General features: G+C 42.5%; 1 protein-coding gene across 3 annotated transcripts in view; it reads right to left on the minus strand.

Moving 5' to 3' along the window:
• The window catches only part of KREMEN1 (kringle containing transmembrane protein 1), a 66,250-nt gene that overhangs the window by 47,447 nt on the left and 4,640 nt on the right, over positions 1–14,163 (minus strand). Inside the window, exon 2 of one of the 3 annotated variants that reach the window (XM_036123107.2) lies at positions 701–888. The exons of the other annotated variants lie outside the window; for them this stretch is intronic. Coding sequence (XP_035979000.1) covers positions 701–782 — 82 coding nt within the window. The 5' untranslated portion in view covers positions 783–888. The remainder of the gene's footprint in view (positions 1–700; positions 889–14,163) is intronic. 3 annotated transcript variants of the gene reach the window in all.

Consider the following 14,163-nt stretch of genomic DNA (forward strand, 5'->3'; position numbering starts at 1 on the left):
CTAGGCTAGTCTTGGCACTAGCTTGTCTACAGACACTTTACAGACATTTCCCCCCTAAAGTATACAGATCTCAACTCGGATATAAACAGGGAGCCAAAATGTATTGAAGCCCATGAAGGGAACCAGGAAACCCCCAAATCTGGGAATAGTCGGTAACAACCATCATAAGGAATTCTGGGTGCTCGGAGGGGGTCACTGGTCTCGCCAGTGTCTCTGTGTGGTAACTAGAACCAGGTCACCAGCTGTAAGTGAGCTCTCCCCTACAGTCTGAAAGGCTGCACTGACACTTGGATTTAATAAGACCATCGGATACAGCAACGCTTTGGAATCCCAATCACACAAGTCTGGGAATGACTCACATTCCCTGGTAATGAAGAACAGTCCTCCCCGTGCCGTTTGAGATAGAGATGCAATGGAACAGACAGTCAACAGGAGGGAGCAGGGGCCAAGTTGGCATTTTCTCTCACCTCTTTCCGAAATTCCTCCCTACAAGACACACTGAACATCGTCTCAGGTCCGTTTAATAAAATGACAAAATCCTTGCAGGTGCAACAATGTGCTTCTAAAATCTGCTTCTCAGACTCTAGGGGGATGGGAAATGAGGCTGATAGGATTTCCCCCCACATATTGCATGCATTAAATTCACAGAGGTTCATGAGAAAGGCACAGTACAAAGAGTAATTTTTAAAAATTAGCTTACTTGAAACTGACAGAAGTACTTCAAACACTTCTTGAAGATGTATCACTAGGAACCTGACGATCTGGGGGAGTAACACTGACATTCTCAGCTTGCTTGCTTTCCTTCCCCTGGCATGCACTGACCTCTCACTTCCGGTATGAAGGACTCTTAGCACTGTCTCCTGTTGCAGGGCATGTGCCTGCTCCAGCCTAAGCATGTGAACAACATGAATGCATCTACATTCTAGGACCTACTTCTTTTAGTATTTAAAATCTATCCACAGACCATCTCTCTTCCTGTACTCCCTTCCTCCCACTATCTGGCCCTTTTTTTAATCTGGAATAGCACGGTTCATGGTTTTATGGACAGCCAAAATAACCTGGAATTCCAGGCTGTACAGAACATCCTAGCAATTTATCGTGTTTGGTGTGACATTCATATGTTTACAGTCAGTGCAACGACCAAACACTCTGCCTAGAGTGTGCATAAATACAAAAGGTCAAAGGTAATTCAAGGAGGCAGCTCAGTGTAGCATAAAATACACTGAACCGAGAGGCTACGCTTTGGTTTCTTGTGCTGGACCTACTGCTGGCTAGCTGTGCGACCTTGGACGAATCACTGTCATCCACGGCACCACTAACGCTCACGTGGTGTTTCACCATGTGCCAAGCTCTGCTCTAAATGCTTTACAAATATCAACTCCCCACCAACCTGGTGGGGAGGTCCCTCAATATCCCATTTTACAGATGGGGCAACTGGGGCACTCAACCACCCTCTACAGTGCCTCTAAGAGGACCTCTTCAGGTCATCCTTGCCTTCCCCGTCCTCTCCCTCACCACACTTTCCACTCATCAGCAAGTCCTGTTGACTTTCTTAAAATATATACCCTGAAACTGCCCTCTCCTCTCCATCTTGGGTGCCACTTTAGTCCCATTCACCATCAGAGGACAGTATAGCCTCGTTCAGGACTCACAGCCTCCACTTCTGCACTCAAAGTTCCCAGGAAAATGTGAGCGCTGGGAACAAAACCCACACCCTTCATCCTTGCCTGCTAAGCCCCAGGCCTTCCCTCTCACCGCACCCTGAGCTCTTCTAGTCACTTGCCATGCTCCTGCCACACTGGTCTGCTTCTAATTCCATAAACACACCATGCTATTTCCTGCCCAAAATGTTCTTCCCCTAATATCTCCCAGTGCAGACTACATGTTACCGCCTCAGAAAACCTATCCCTACCATCTCCACTCCTAGTTTTCTGCCTTTTGCCTGTTTGCTTCATAGCATTTATTATCACTAGAAATATATATGATCTGCTAGACAGGAAGAGAGAGAGCGTGTGTGTGTGTGTGTGTGTGTGTGTGTGTGTGTGTGTGTACCAAACCCTATCCTGACTCCAGGGATAGAGTGGGACCTGGAAACCTGTATTTCTAAAAATCTGCCTAGGTTAAGTAATTTGGCTTGGGAACCACTAGACTAGATGATTCTAAGAGCATCAAGCCAATCTTCTGCCAATTGCTAGAATTTTAATTGCTATGTGCTGATACATCTTTTTCTCCTACCACAAGTGGTTGAGGAGTGGCCCAGGAGCCAGAAATGCCAGCCAACCAATGGAAGGCCTTAGCCATAGACAGCAATTTGCAGGACAGTGGGGTCAGTGTTCCCAGAGGCTCAGATGACTTGATTTGTAACACAAAAGAATGTGGTGGCCATCCACACCTGTCAGTCCTCGTGAATGGGGATGAGGAGGCATCTGAGAGAGGGAATGGCAAAATGCAGGCTTGTTTGCTTCAGTCTGCTTCTCCTAGACCCAAATCTTATTCTCAGTTGCATTAGGGAAACTGAGGCAGTGTACCACATTTTATGATTATTTTTTTAATGGATTTGCTCAGTGCATATCAATTGTGGAGAAAAACAAGAAAAACAAACTTGAACATTCTGGATCAAAGTGACGTGCGCATCTTGATTTCATCAGAATATCAGGGCAGGTAATGAGGACCCCTCCTGCCTTATTGTCTACTGCTATAAAACTGACATAAGCTCTGACTAGATAAACAAGAAATGGCTTAAACCAATAAGAAACAAAATACCACACGGCCAGCTGTAGATTTAGGCATTCAGTGAAAGGGAACGAGCAAAGGTGATCGATCTCATGTCTAGCATATCATTAATTAATCCATTCAACAAATATTTATTCAGTACATACTATGTGTCTGGCACTGTTCACAGCACTGGGGCTACACTGGTGAACACTGCAGTCACGGAGCTCCTAACAAACCAATCAAATTCACATCAGGTAGTGAGGAACGCTGTAAGGAAAAACGGAGTAAGGGGATGGAGACTGAATGGTGGGGGTTCTTTTTTAGGGAGGGTGGGCCAGAAAGGGCCTGGAGAGGAGGAGGCATTTGAGCAGAGATGTGGTCAAAAGGAGGAAACAAAACCATGTAAACCACGTGGGGAGAGCGGTACTGGCAATGGGCACAGCAAATAGAAGACCCGTGTGGGCCCCAGTGTGCTTGGCAGGTTTGGGAACTAAAAGGCAGCTCCTCTAACCGGGATTAGGGTGAGTGGGTGGGAAGTGAAGAGGAGGGGGAGGAGAGAGGCAAGGCCAGGACATACAAGGTCTAGAGTGTTATATAAATCAGATTTTGGCTTTTGTTCTAAGTGTGAGGGGAAGCCCAGTGGAGGGTTCTGAGCAGAGAAATGACATGATCTGACTTATCTTTTTTTTTTTTTTTTTTTAAAGATTTTTTTTTTTTTTTTTATTTATTTGAGAGAGAATGAGAGAGAGCACATGAGAGGGGGGAGGGTCAGAGGGAGAAGCAGACTCCCTGCCGAGCAGGGAGCCCGATGCGGGACTCGATCCAGGGACTCCAGGATCATGACCTGAGCCGAAGGCAGTCGCTTAACCAACTGAGCCACCCAGGTGCCCTGATCTGACTTATCTTTTAAAACAACTGTCTAGCTGCTGGGTGGAGGAAGAACTCTGGAGGGGAGGAACTCCTCGGGGAGATCAGTCAGGTGGTTACAGCAGAAAGATGCGCTAGAAAGGGTGCCCTGGGCCAGGCTGGAGGCCGAAAGGTGGTGAGAAGTAACCACATTCTGGATGTGCTTTGAAGGCAGATCCAAATGTATTTGCTGAGAGCAAGAGGAGTCGAGTATAGCACATGGGCCCGAGCGGAGACACCATTTACTACAGCGGAGAGGACACAAAAGGGACAGAGTACCTTGGGTGGAACCAGGGTTTGGCTGTGGATCGGTTAAGTCTGAGACACCTTTCAGAACACTGGGTGGAGATATACAGGGAGCAGATGGCTTGTTGAGCCTGGAGCTGAGGAAAGAGGCCGAGCGAGGCTGGAGCTAGAAATGTGCAGTAACGGCACAGATGCGTGGGGAGAACAGGAGTACTGCGGGTGGAGAGAGAAGACATCTGGGGCTGAGTCCGGGGGCCCTGCAACACTTCAGGCATGGGAAGAGAAGGGCCTGGCACTGATGAGTGAGAAAGTGCGCCCTGGGAGGTGGGAGAAAAGCTATGAAAGTGTGTGCATCTCAGAAGTCAAGGGAGAAGGTGTCCTGAGCAGGAAGGAAGAATAAACTGTGAACACCGAGGAAACTTCATTTCCTCATTTTCTCTGGCCAGATCCCAATTATCTCACAGAATTCATCTGTTTAACCCTCTCCATCAGAAAGCTCCGAATGTTTTGTTGTGGGGATTGAATGAAAACAGCCCTTACGTTAAACATAAGCCTGACAGAAATTTAGTAATACAGCAGAAAATTTCTTCGATGAGGCTGGCATCAAAGCACCCAGAGCACTAATTCCACCCTTCTAAGTTGGTAATTCCTTATCTTTCCTCCCATCACCAAAATCCTCCAAAATATGGCATATGACATTTATTTTTAAAACTGGAGATGCTAATTTTATTGAAATTCCCTTGCCGATAAGTGGAATCACATCAGGGTAATCAAATCCCTGGTTGAGAATCTTGAGCAAATGGTTTTGTGCCAACCAACATTTTCTGTAGGACCTGCTACCCTATGAAGGCCTGGAGGTTAATTTCCATGGTAGTAAGATCTGTAGGTAAAGACTCCGCGTTTGGGTGAAAGCTCAATACTCCTTCACTGCTAATAAAAGCTAGCTGGAGCTTTCTCTCATAAAGCTATTATTGTTCGTTATGCTTAGAATTTCGAAGGGTTGGGTATAAAGAAAAGACCTGATGCCACATATATTCTAAACTTTCATATTTATACCTTAAAATCCATAGGATCTCACATGTTCACAGGCTGTATGTAAAAGTATTTGAAGATTTCAATAATTTAGAGGCATGAGCTGTAGAAGACCTAGAAATACTTCCAAAAAATATTTTCCACATTACAATTCTCAAAGTCAGTTTACCTCTTGGACAATTGCTTGAAAAATAGGGACCCACTCCCCAGACAAATACTACACAACATTTACAATTTCAGAAGTGCTCATGGAACCCCTTAAGCCCTTCTATGTAGCCCCAAGATCCATTAAGTCTAAGGACCCCCTAAATAAGTGATATCTACAGAATACACAGACACACACACATACACACAAAGAAATTTATAGGACTGAATATTTAATTTCAAGGGTTATGAAATAGTTTAAATCAAATACTTAAATAGTTAAATCAAATACTGTTCTGCACGAAAAGCTTCTAGCAGCAATGTGGTAGAGCATGGAAAGTGTAGTTAGGGGCTGGACCCAGAGTTGGCCTGTGGTTTACAAGCTACAGGCACTCAGCTAACCTCTTTGAGCCTCAGTTTCCTCACTTGTAAAATGGGGGATTAGGTTAACTACAGTTCAGGGCAACGGGAAGATTTGGAGGATGTGCAAGTAAAATGCCTAGCACACAGCAGGTGCCCAATAAATTATTACTATGTAATTATAATGTTTTTTAAATAGTCAAATTTATTATAAATCTGAGATCATCATGATCATCTATTTCATTCAGGTCCATAAAAATAGTTATCTATAAAAGGCAATTATAACATGAACAGATAGGCATATCATCCTGTTTTAATTCTTTTTTTTTTTTTTAAAGATTTTATTTATTTATTTGTCAGAGAGAGAGAGAGAGAACAGCAGGCAGAAGCAGACTCCATGCTGAGCAGGGAGCGTGACATGGACTCGATCCCAGGACCCTGGGATCACGACCTAAGCCGAAGGCAGATGCTTAACCAACTGAGCCACCCAGGCGTCCCTACAATTCTGTTTAAAGTTATCAGGCTACCATGGGCGCCTGGGTGGCTCAGTTGGTTAAGCGACTGCCTTCGGCTCAGGTCATGATCCTGGAGTCCCAGGATCGAGTCCCGCATCGGGCTCCCTGCTCAGCAGGGAGTCTGCTTTTCCCTCTGACCCTCCCCCCTCTCATGTGCTCTCTCTCAAATAAATAAAATCTTAAAAAAAAAAAAAAAAGTTATCAGGCTACCATCAGGATAGAAAATATATATGGTGTAAGCCCTGTGATGAATCCAAGCATTCAGTGAATAAGGGGTGAGGAAAAAAAAAGGTTTAATGGAGCAAATAGATTTTTCTTAATCAAAATTTCAACTGTGTGATGAAACATCTTTGTTTATATGTTCTAATGAATCATAGAATCAATATCTGTACTTGGGGCATCCGACTCCTGGTTTGGCTCAGGTCATGATCTCAGGGTCATGAGATCGAGCCCCCAGTTGGCTCCATGCTCAGCAGGGAGTCTGCTGGAGATTCTCTCTCCCTCTACCCCGCCCCCTGCTCACACACGCAAGCACTCTCTCTCAAAATAAATAAATAAATCTTTAAAAAGAAATGTTTGTACTTATTTTAAGTGAGGAAAATGCCAAGTTAATAGAATCCCAGGCAATTAACTCTGCCAGCTTGTACACACACAGCATTTTTAAAGTTCACGTTTAAAACTATTAATGAGACGTTCTCTTAAAATAATTAAAACTTAACATATATGAGACAGTGGTAGGAAAGCAGCAGTTAATCGAAAAGCCATTCTATTCCTTGACAAGATTTAATAAAGTTGAAGAATATGTTCTCAATGAGGCTCTGTAACTAGGTCATTCCTAATTACACTATTTGTCTGAAACCATACTATTGAGAAACAGAAAAATGTTCTCATACTGAGTTTAGAATATTCCTAGTTTTCTGGTGGAATTACTAGTTGGATCTCTAGCCACGATGTCTGTGACAGTCACTGTTTTTAATCAATCAAAGTTAAGTGTCCTATGTAGGACCACTCAGCATCTCTAGTGATTCTATGTTGGATGAATTCACTTGGTTTTGATCCAGTTTGGAATCAACGTGAATCAATAAACACTAAATTCAATTATGGCATCTTAAAATAAGACAACAGAAAACATTTTCCAATGGGAATATCTTCTGTTCCTTTAAATATGTCTCTAAAATTTGGTAAGTGGGTAGAATTATAGAAATACAAGGCTTAGGTGGAAAAGGCTCCTTTTAATATCTAGAGGACAACACAACAGTGTTGTTAAATGTCTGCTCAGCACACTCCTACTCTGCTGGGTTTCTGGTACAGATTGGTGTCCAGTGGGAACTTGTGGGTACATCTTCAAAGCTCATGCTCCTGGGAAAAATGCCTTTTGCACACAGACACTCAAAAGCACAACAGGAATGCTTATTTCAGTTATGCGGAACCCTGAAGTAAAGAGTAAAGAGACACATGACTGTGGGAAGGCAGTTCCCAACATGGCTGAGGTAAGAGCAGTGATTCCCACAATCATTTAGACTTAGGTTATCGGATCTAGACTAGAGAGAGGATAATTTGGAGAAGGGGGTCCTCAGTATATATAGTATGTACAAGAAATCACTGGAATAAAGAGGAAAGGACATCAGATGTGGTTTGAGCAAATCACCTGGACACTTGGGGCCTGTTTCTTCACCTGTGAAACAATGGGGTTTGAGACAGATGGTCTCAGTGTCCCCTTACTCTAAACTCAAATTTCAAGATTATATCAAAATGGAACTGAAGTTCAAAAGTCCATGTGACTGGAGAGTACTGATGGCTCAAAATCTCTTCCAAGCTTAAAATTCTCTAATTTTGGGGTGCCTGGCTGGCTCGGTTGGTAGAGCATGTGACTCTGGATCTTGCAGTTGTGAGTTCAAGCCCCACGATGGGTGTAGAAATTACTTAAAAATAAAATCTTATAAATATACAATAAAATTCTCTAATTCTACATGTTTCTCTAATGGAAGTGACAATTCTATGGTAAAAAAAAAAACCTCACCTCCGATGTGGGCCCTGAATCCATCAAAGAGGTACTTAAGCACTCTTTTTGCTTAGAAAAACAAACAAACAAACACATCTTCAACAAATAAATTACAAAGAAAAAAGAAAAAGAGGGGAATCTTATAGGTTAATAGAGACTCTTGTCACATCCCCTAAATATACCTTGCTTAGATCCCGAGTTAAACTGTAAAACAACCATTGAGACAACTGGGAGAATTTGAACACTGATTACTGACTGGATATTTAATAACATTAAGGAATTATTGTTAGTTTTTCTAAGCGTGATGATGGTAATGGTACTGTTACTATGTTTTTGAAAAGAGTTCTTATCATTTCGAAAGACATACTAAAATACTTATAGATGAGAAGATATATCTGAGATCTATTACAAAATAATCTAGTTGGGGAGATGAAGCAGGCACAAATGAAATAATATTAGCCATTGTTGATCATCATGGAAGCTGGGAGATGGATACATGGGACTTCCTTACATTCTTCTATTTTTGCATGTAAATTTCCCATAATAAAAATTTGTTAAAGGATATCTTGAAAACATGCTGTTTTATAATTAATTTACCTTAGTTTCTTTTCAAAAACTATAAACAAACTCAATCAGCTGAAATTCAGTCATCTAAATTCAAGATAGATATTCACATATCATGTTCTTGGGCTATGTATTAACAGTTGAAATGACCACAGAACAAGCTGTACTTTTGCCCAAAGTAGAATTACCATAAAAAGAATCACTCTAATTTTTTTTAAAGGTATCAGTTTTTTCATTAAAAAATCTTTTAGGTCTTTCTTCTCATTCAAGGAAACAGTGTCCTTAAGAACAGTAATGGAAGAAAAGAAATATGCCTCTCAAAGTTACTTTAACTGAAGAATTTATATTTTTGGAAGGGGGCTTGAGGGCTTCTATTTGAATCTCCAGTTTATTTATCTCTACTAATAGATGAAATATTTAATTACTTAAAAGACTATTCCAAGAAAACTGAACCTACTATAAGCATAAGACCAGAGGTTTAAGTTCAGAAGACCCATGAAAACACTTCAGAGAGGACTCCTTATTGTTATATAAAAATTTGAAAAACAACCCAGAATGCAGTGCTGTTTGGGTCCCAACCACTCTTTTCCCATCTGGCTCTCATCGTAAATATGCTCCACTCCTACCCAGGCGGACCCACTGGAAAACATGTCACGGTTGCCACTGTGAAGGACATGTGCTCCTGCCAGGAACAGTCACTATGAATACGCAGTAGTGCTTGAGGAATTTAAATCAAGTATGCAGTAGTGCTTTAGGATATTAAAAAAAAAACATACAATCATCAAATTGAAGACCAAAAGATAGCTTCTGAGAAAGAACCTAGCTCTATTACATATACAGAGATGAGGCCAAGCCTCGGTGAAAGAATGGACAGAGGTCGCCAGCTCAGAAGAACTTTAGTTTCGTGAATTAACCATGGATTTTACTGCCAATGCCACCAGAACATATTCTATTGCACTTTGGTGATGGCACCTGTCTTGATATGATATTTGAATACAAATGGATCTACTTCAATCTTGAAAAGAAATTTCACACTAGACATAGTTTTCACATAAGGAAACAGGAAGCTTCTGATGTTTTAAAGCTCAAAATCCAGTTCTCTGATGGCAGTAACTTAGTGCCTTACAAATCAACTCTAAAGGAAACAAAAACAAGACAAAAAGATGGAACACTATTTGAAAGGTGTCTAGAACAGATAGCACTGCTGTAGAAACTGGGGGCTCTAAAACAAGTCCCACGGTACAGGCTGCCACAGCCTGGTCAGACTTGATCACCTTGAACTGTAACTGCTCAAGAAGCACCTGTCCCTGCTTCCACTAGCCCATGAGTTTCTGGAGCATCTCACTCATCTTTATATCTGCAGTGAGTACAGACCACTCAGAACGTGACTGGCAAATGTTAGCTGAATGAGGGAAGCAGGTATATGGGGGAACTGGTGTGAAAATGCATTACAGACATATTCAGAGTGCCCTGGTTCCCTCACCAACGGATGCCTCTAGGCTAGCAATCATGACTTACCTAGGAATGACCTGTGAGAATATGAGAAGTTCCACGAAAGCAGATAAATCACGTACTTGAAAATCAAATACTTGCTATTTAAACCAGAGGAATCTGCTATTAAAAGGAAATCTATGGTGAAGCCATTTGTAATAGGGAATAATCAACCTCCTTTATAATGAAAATATACATTTTTTATTCTGAGTTTGCTTTAAGCAAGAGGCACCTGGCACAAATCCACACGCTGCCTCACCATCTCTTGACCAACCCTATTTCACGCTGTCTGAACCTCTCAATCAGTATAAAAGGAGATAAAACAAACTGATATAATCCAGCTTCTAGACAAGTTTCATCAGTATTGCCTGTGCCCTATTGTTAATTTCAGATAGCAAGAAAGTTCCCATATAATAGAGCCCTGGAGGGCAGCCAACACTCCACGGAAGCCAGGCTGTGGGCTATTTAGCTTCCCTTGGTTGATACGGGATGGCCAAATAATACAAGAATTCTTGAGTTGGGAGCTGACTAGCAGGTCGACAGCATATCCCTAAAGTACATCTTTAAAGTAAAACCTAAAGCAACAAAGTTGTAGAATTTTATGAATTGGCACAGGGATGAGTCCTAGTCAGAGATGCTGGGCATACGGTAGGCATGTGACAGGCACTTGTTAGTTGGTCCCAAGATAAAAACATGATTCAAGTGACAAGTTTCAGACGTTCTGGCCAGGGAGACAGTTTTGGGCGGAAGGAAAGATTCAGTGTAGCACTAACTTATAAACAAAAACAAGCAGAAGCTGTCATCTCTAGCCAGCCAGAGCAATAAGGGTAGATGGTGACCACAGATTGATTTCATAGTCAAAGGTATAAAGTTTCACAGATCTAGAGTAGAGTTGCCAGATTTAGCAAATGAAAATATAGGATGTCAGTTAAATTTGAATGTCAGATAAACGACAAAAGCTCTTTTAAGCTAAGTATGCCTAAATACTCCATGAGACAGACTTAATACACACAAAAATTATTCATTATCTGACATTTGAATTTAACTGAATGTCCGGTATTTAATCTGGCAATCATACTCCAGGGAGAGTAGAAACACGTTGACTCTCAAATGTCCTTATTCCACTTAGGTTTCCAAATCGCTGTCCACAGAAATGCTTACTTGAAAACTCAGATATGGATAATGAAGAATCTACATTCTTAAGAGTGAAACAAGATGTTGATCAGAGATGCCTTCTCCTAGGTCACGGTGATAGGAAGGAAAAAAGAATAATACAATTAGGATGGGGTTTCTCAACCGCGGCACTATTAACATTTGGAGCCAAACAGTTCATTGGTGGGGGGGAACTGTCCTGTGCATTGAAAGATGTTCAGCAGCATCCCTGGCCTCTACCCGCTAGATGCCAGTAGAATATCCTACCCCCAACCGCACCCCACCCTGAGTTGTAACAATCAAAAATGTTTCCAGATAATAAGAGGCACCTGGGTGGCTGGCTCAGTCGGTTAAGTATCCCACTCATGATTTTGGCTCAGGCTCTGCACTCACTGGGGAGTCTGCTTAGGATTCTCTCTCTCTCCCTTTCCCCCTCCCCCCACTCACGATTTCTCCCTCACACTCTCTCTCTCTCAAATAAAATAAATAAATCTTTAGGGGAGCCTGGGTGGCTCAGTAAGTTAAGCACTTGACTCTTGATTTCAGCTCAGGTCAAGATCTCAGAATCGTTGAGACTGAGCCTGGAGTGGGGGCCCAGTGTGGAGCCTGCTCAAGATTCTCTCTCTCCCTCTGGCTCTTCCCTGCTCTCATTCTCTATTAAAAAAAAAAAAAAAAAGGTTTCCAGATATTGCCAAATGTCCCCTGGGGGCAAGATCTCCTCCAGATGAAACCACTGAATGAGACGAAATGGTCAAATAAACAGAAAGTGTCATATCCATTAACCAGTGGTCACATAACAAAAGATTCTTCTCAAGGGAGAAATTCTCAGCTCACCCTGGGCCCCCTTAAGCCCATAATAAGGATGAGAGGCCTACTCATTTCAGCTAAGACAATCAAAAACCCTTCATCTGCCACAAGTGCTAGAGAAGAATCTTTGGTGAGCCAAGCCAATGAAGCTCTGCATGGTTACGCACACATCATAGCAAGCAGGGCGTCGTACCCAGCCTTTGAAGACGTTCCTTTTAAGTTAGCCTCCCTTCCAACTAAACTTTTTCCAAATCTCTTCCTGCCATTTGGAAGTTGAGTGATTCTCAGCTGAAAAGGCCTGTATATACGAGGTGCAGATGGCGGCAGTTACGGCCCTCACCAGATGCTGCAGTCTCTAATTTGATTGAAAGGATATAATTAGACAACAGAAACACTTTAATGAAAGAGCAAAACATGGAGGGAGGGAAGGATTGAAGGCCCTTAACTGATGCCAAAACACCCACCAGTAATAGAGGCTTTGAGTCTGGGGCAAGGAAAGGGGAAAGCCCCTTAAAAGGACTGTCCCCATCCTGTTTATTTCCCCATAGACATAGGAATAGGGATTTTATTATTGTAGATTTCCACTGTATTTTATGTGGGAACAAACTGATTAAAACCAGAAGAGTCTTCGGAAGAACATCAAAGAAAAACAAATATGGCTTCTGTGGTCATTATTAAAAATATTTTTACCAGCCCAATAATCTTCTTTGAAGATGAATTTTTATAGATTGAACAGCAGCAAGTAATTTACATACTATGATGGCATTGGTTAATGATCGCTACCACTGTAGAAGAGGACCACTTGGTCGCCATGTTTTCATGCAACTTTAGGCCACCAAGGAACATGGATAGCCATTTAACATACCTGTTTCGAAGGCATAAAGAAACCCATGTAGAACTACTCCTACGTGCTGATGCTGCAACCATTTTGAATCATCTTTAAAAGTTGCTTATGCTGTTTTTACCATTTCCTAGCTTTCAAACTTTGAGTGTGAGTATACTGTTCTGGTTCTAACCAAGAATCTAACCAAACTGAAAGAAATCCAGCCCTCAAAGTCTAAAGTTGCTAATGTGGTGTGACACTCGGGTTTGGAAGCGGCTGCAGCCTCCTCAGCCCACCAGAAGCACGGCCCGCCCTTGTGGTAAATTGAACAATAAAAGTTTAATGCTTTGGCGACTTGCCAAGGATTAAATCAGTGGCAAGGGAAACTAGAAGCTGGGCCTAGCAGAGGGGCAGCCCCTAGAGGGTCCTGTTATAATTGGGAGAAATAACGGCAACCTTGCATGTTCGGTGGCCTAAAATCTTTTGTCTGCCAGGTACTTCGTAGCACCTAAGTTCATTTCTCTTCAAACTGTTGCAAGTCTGGGGTGCCTGGCTGACTCAGTAGGTAGAGCATGCGACTCTTGATCTTGGGGTTTTAAGTTCAAGCTCCACACTGGATGCAGAGGTTACTTAAAAATAAAATCATAAAAAAATAAAATAAAATAAACTGTTGCAAGTCCAGGTTAGGGAGGTGTTTCCCTAGAAAGAAGACTAAAAGGGGGTGGGGTGGGGTGGAGGGGTCAAGGAGCAGGGAATTTCCTTAGAGGAAAAGGCAAATTTCTGTAGAGTGGTTATTTTTGAGAAGTATGGACACCCTTCTGACATTTCCACAATAGCCTCTTTCCTTTCTCTGTTCAGTCTGAATCCAGGATATCGTCTCAGAGGTGAGGTCTGGGGAAGAAGCCACTGCCATCTTAAGAAGAAGCCACTGAAGACAACAGAGAGGGGAAAAACAGAGTGAACTAGGGCTGCTCCTCCTGGTCAAATACTGCCGGGTTCCAGCCGGACTCTCCAGGTCAAACTGCGTATGGAAGGAATGCCAGTCATTGTTCTGCCCCATTCACGGGCTGCGCAGTGAGCCAGCCAGAAGCTAACCTGCCAAGTGGCATCAGGGGGCTTGAGATCTCATCTTAAAAACTCCACAGGTACGGGTGCCTGGGTGGCTGAGCCATTAAGCGTCTGCCTTCGGCTCAGGTCATGATCCCAGGGTCCTGGGATGGAGCCCCGCATCAGGCTCCTTGCTCAAATGGAAGGCTGCTTCTCCCTCTCCCACTGCCCATGCTTGTGTTCCCTCTCTCGCTGTGTCTCTCTCTGTCAAATAAATAAAATCTTTAAAAAAAAAACAAAAAAACTCCACAGGTAGTTTTCTAAGGGACACATTCATATCTTCCTCTGTTGTCCTTCTT

The sequence above is a fragment of the Halichoerus grypus genome, chromosome 13 (genome assembly GCF_964656455.1).
Source record: "Halichoerus grypus chromosome 13, mHalGry1.hap1.1, whole genome shotgun sequence".
NCBI classification, from domain to species: domain Eukaryota; kingdom Metazoa; phylum Chordata; class Mammalia; order Carnivora; family Phocidae; genus Halichoerus; species Halichoerus grypus.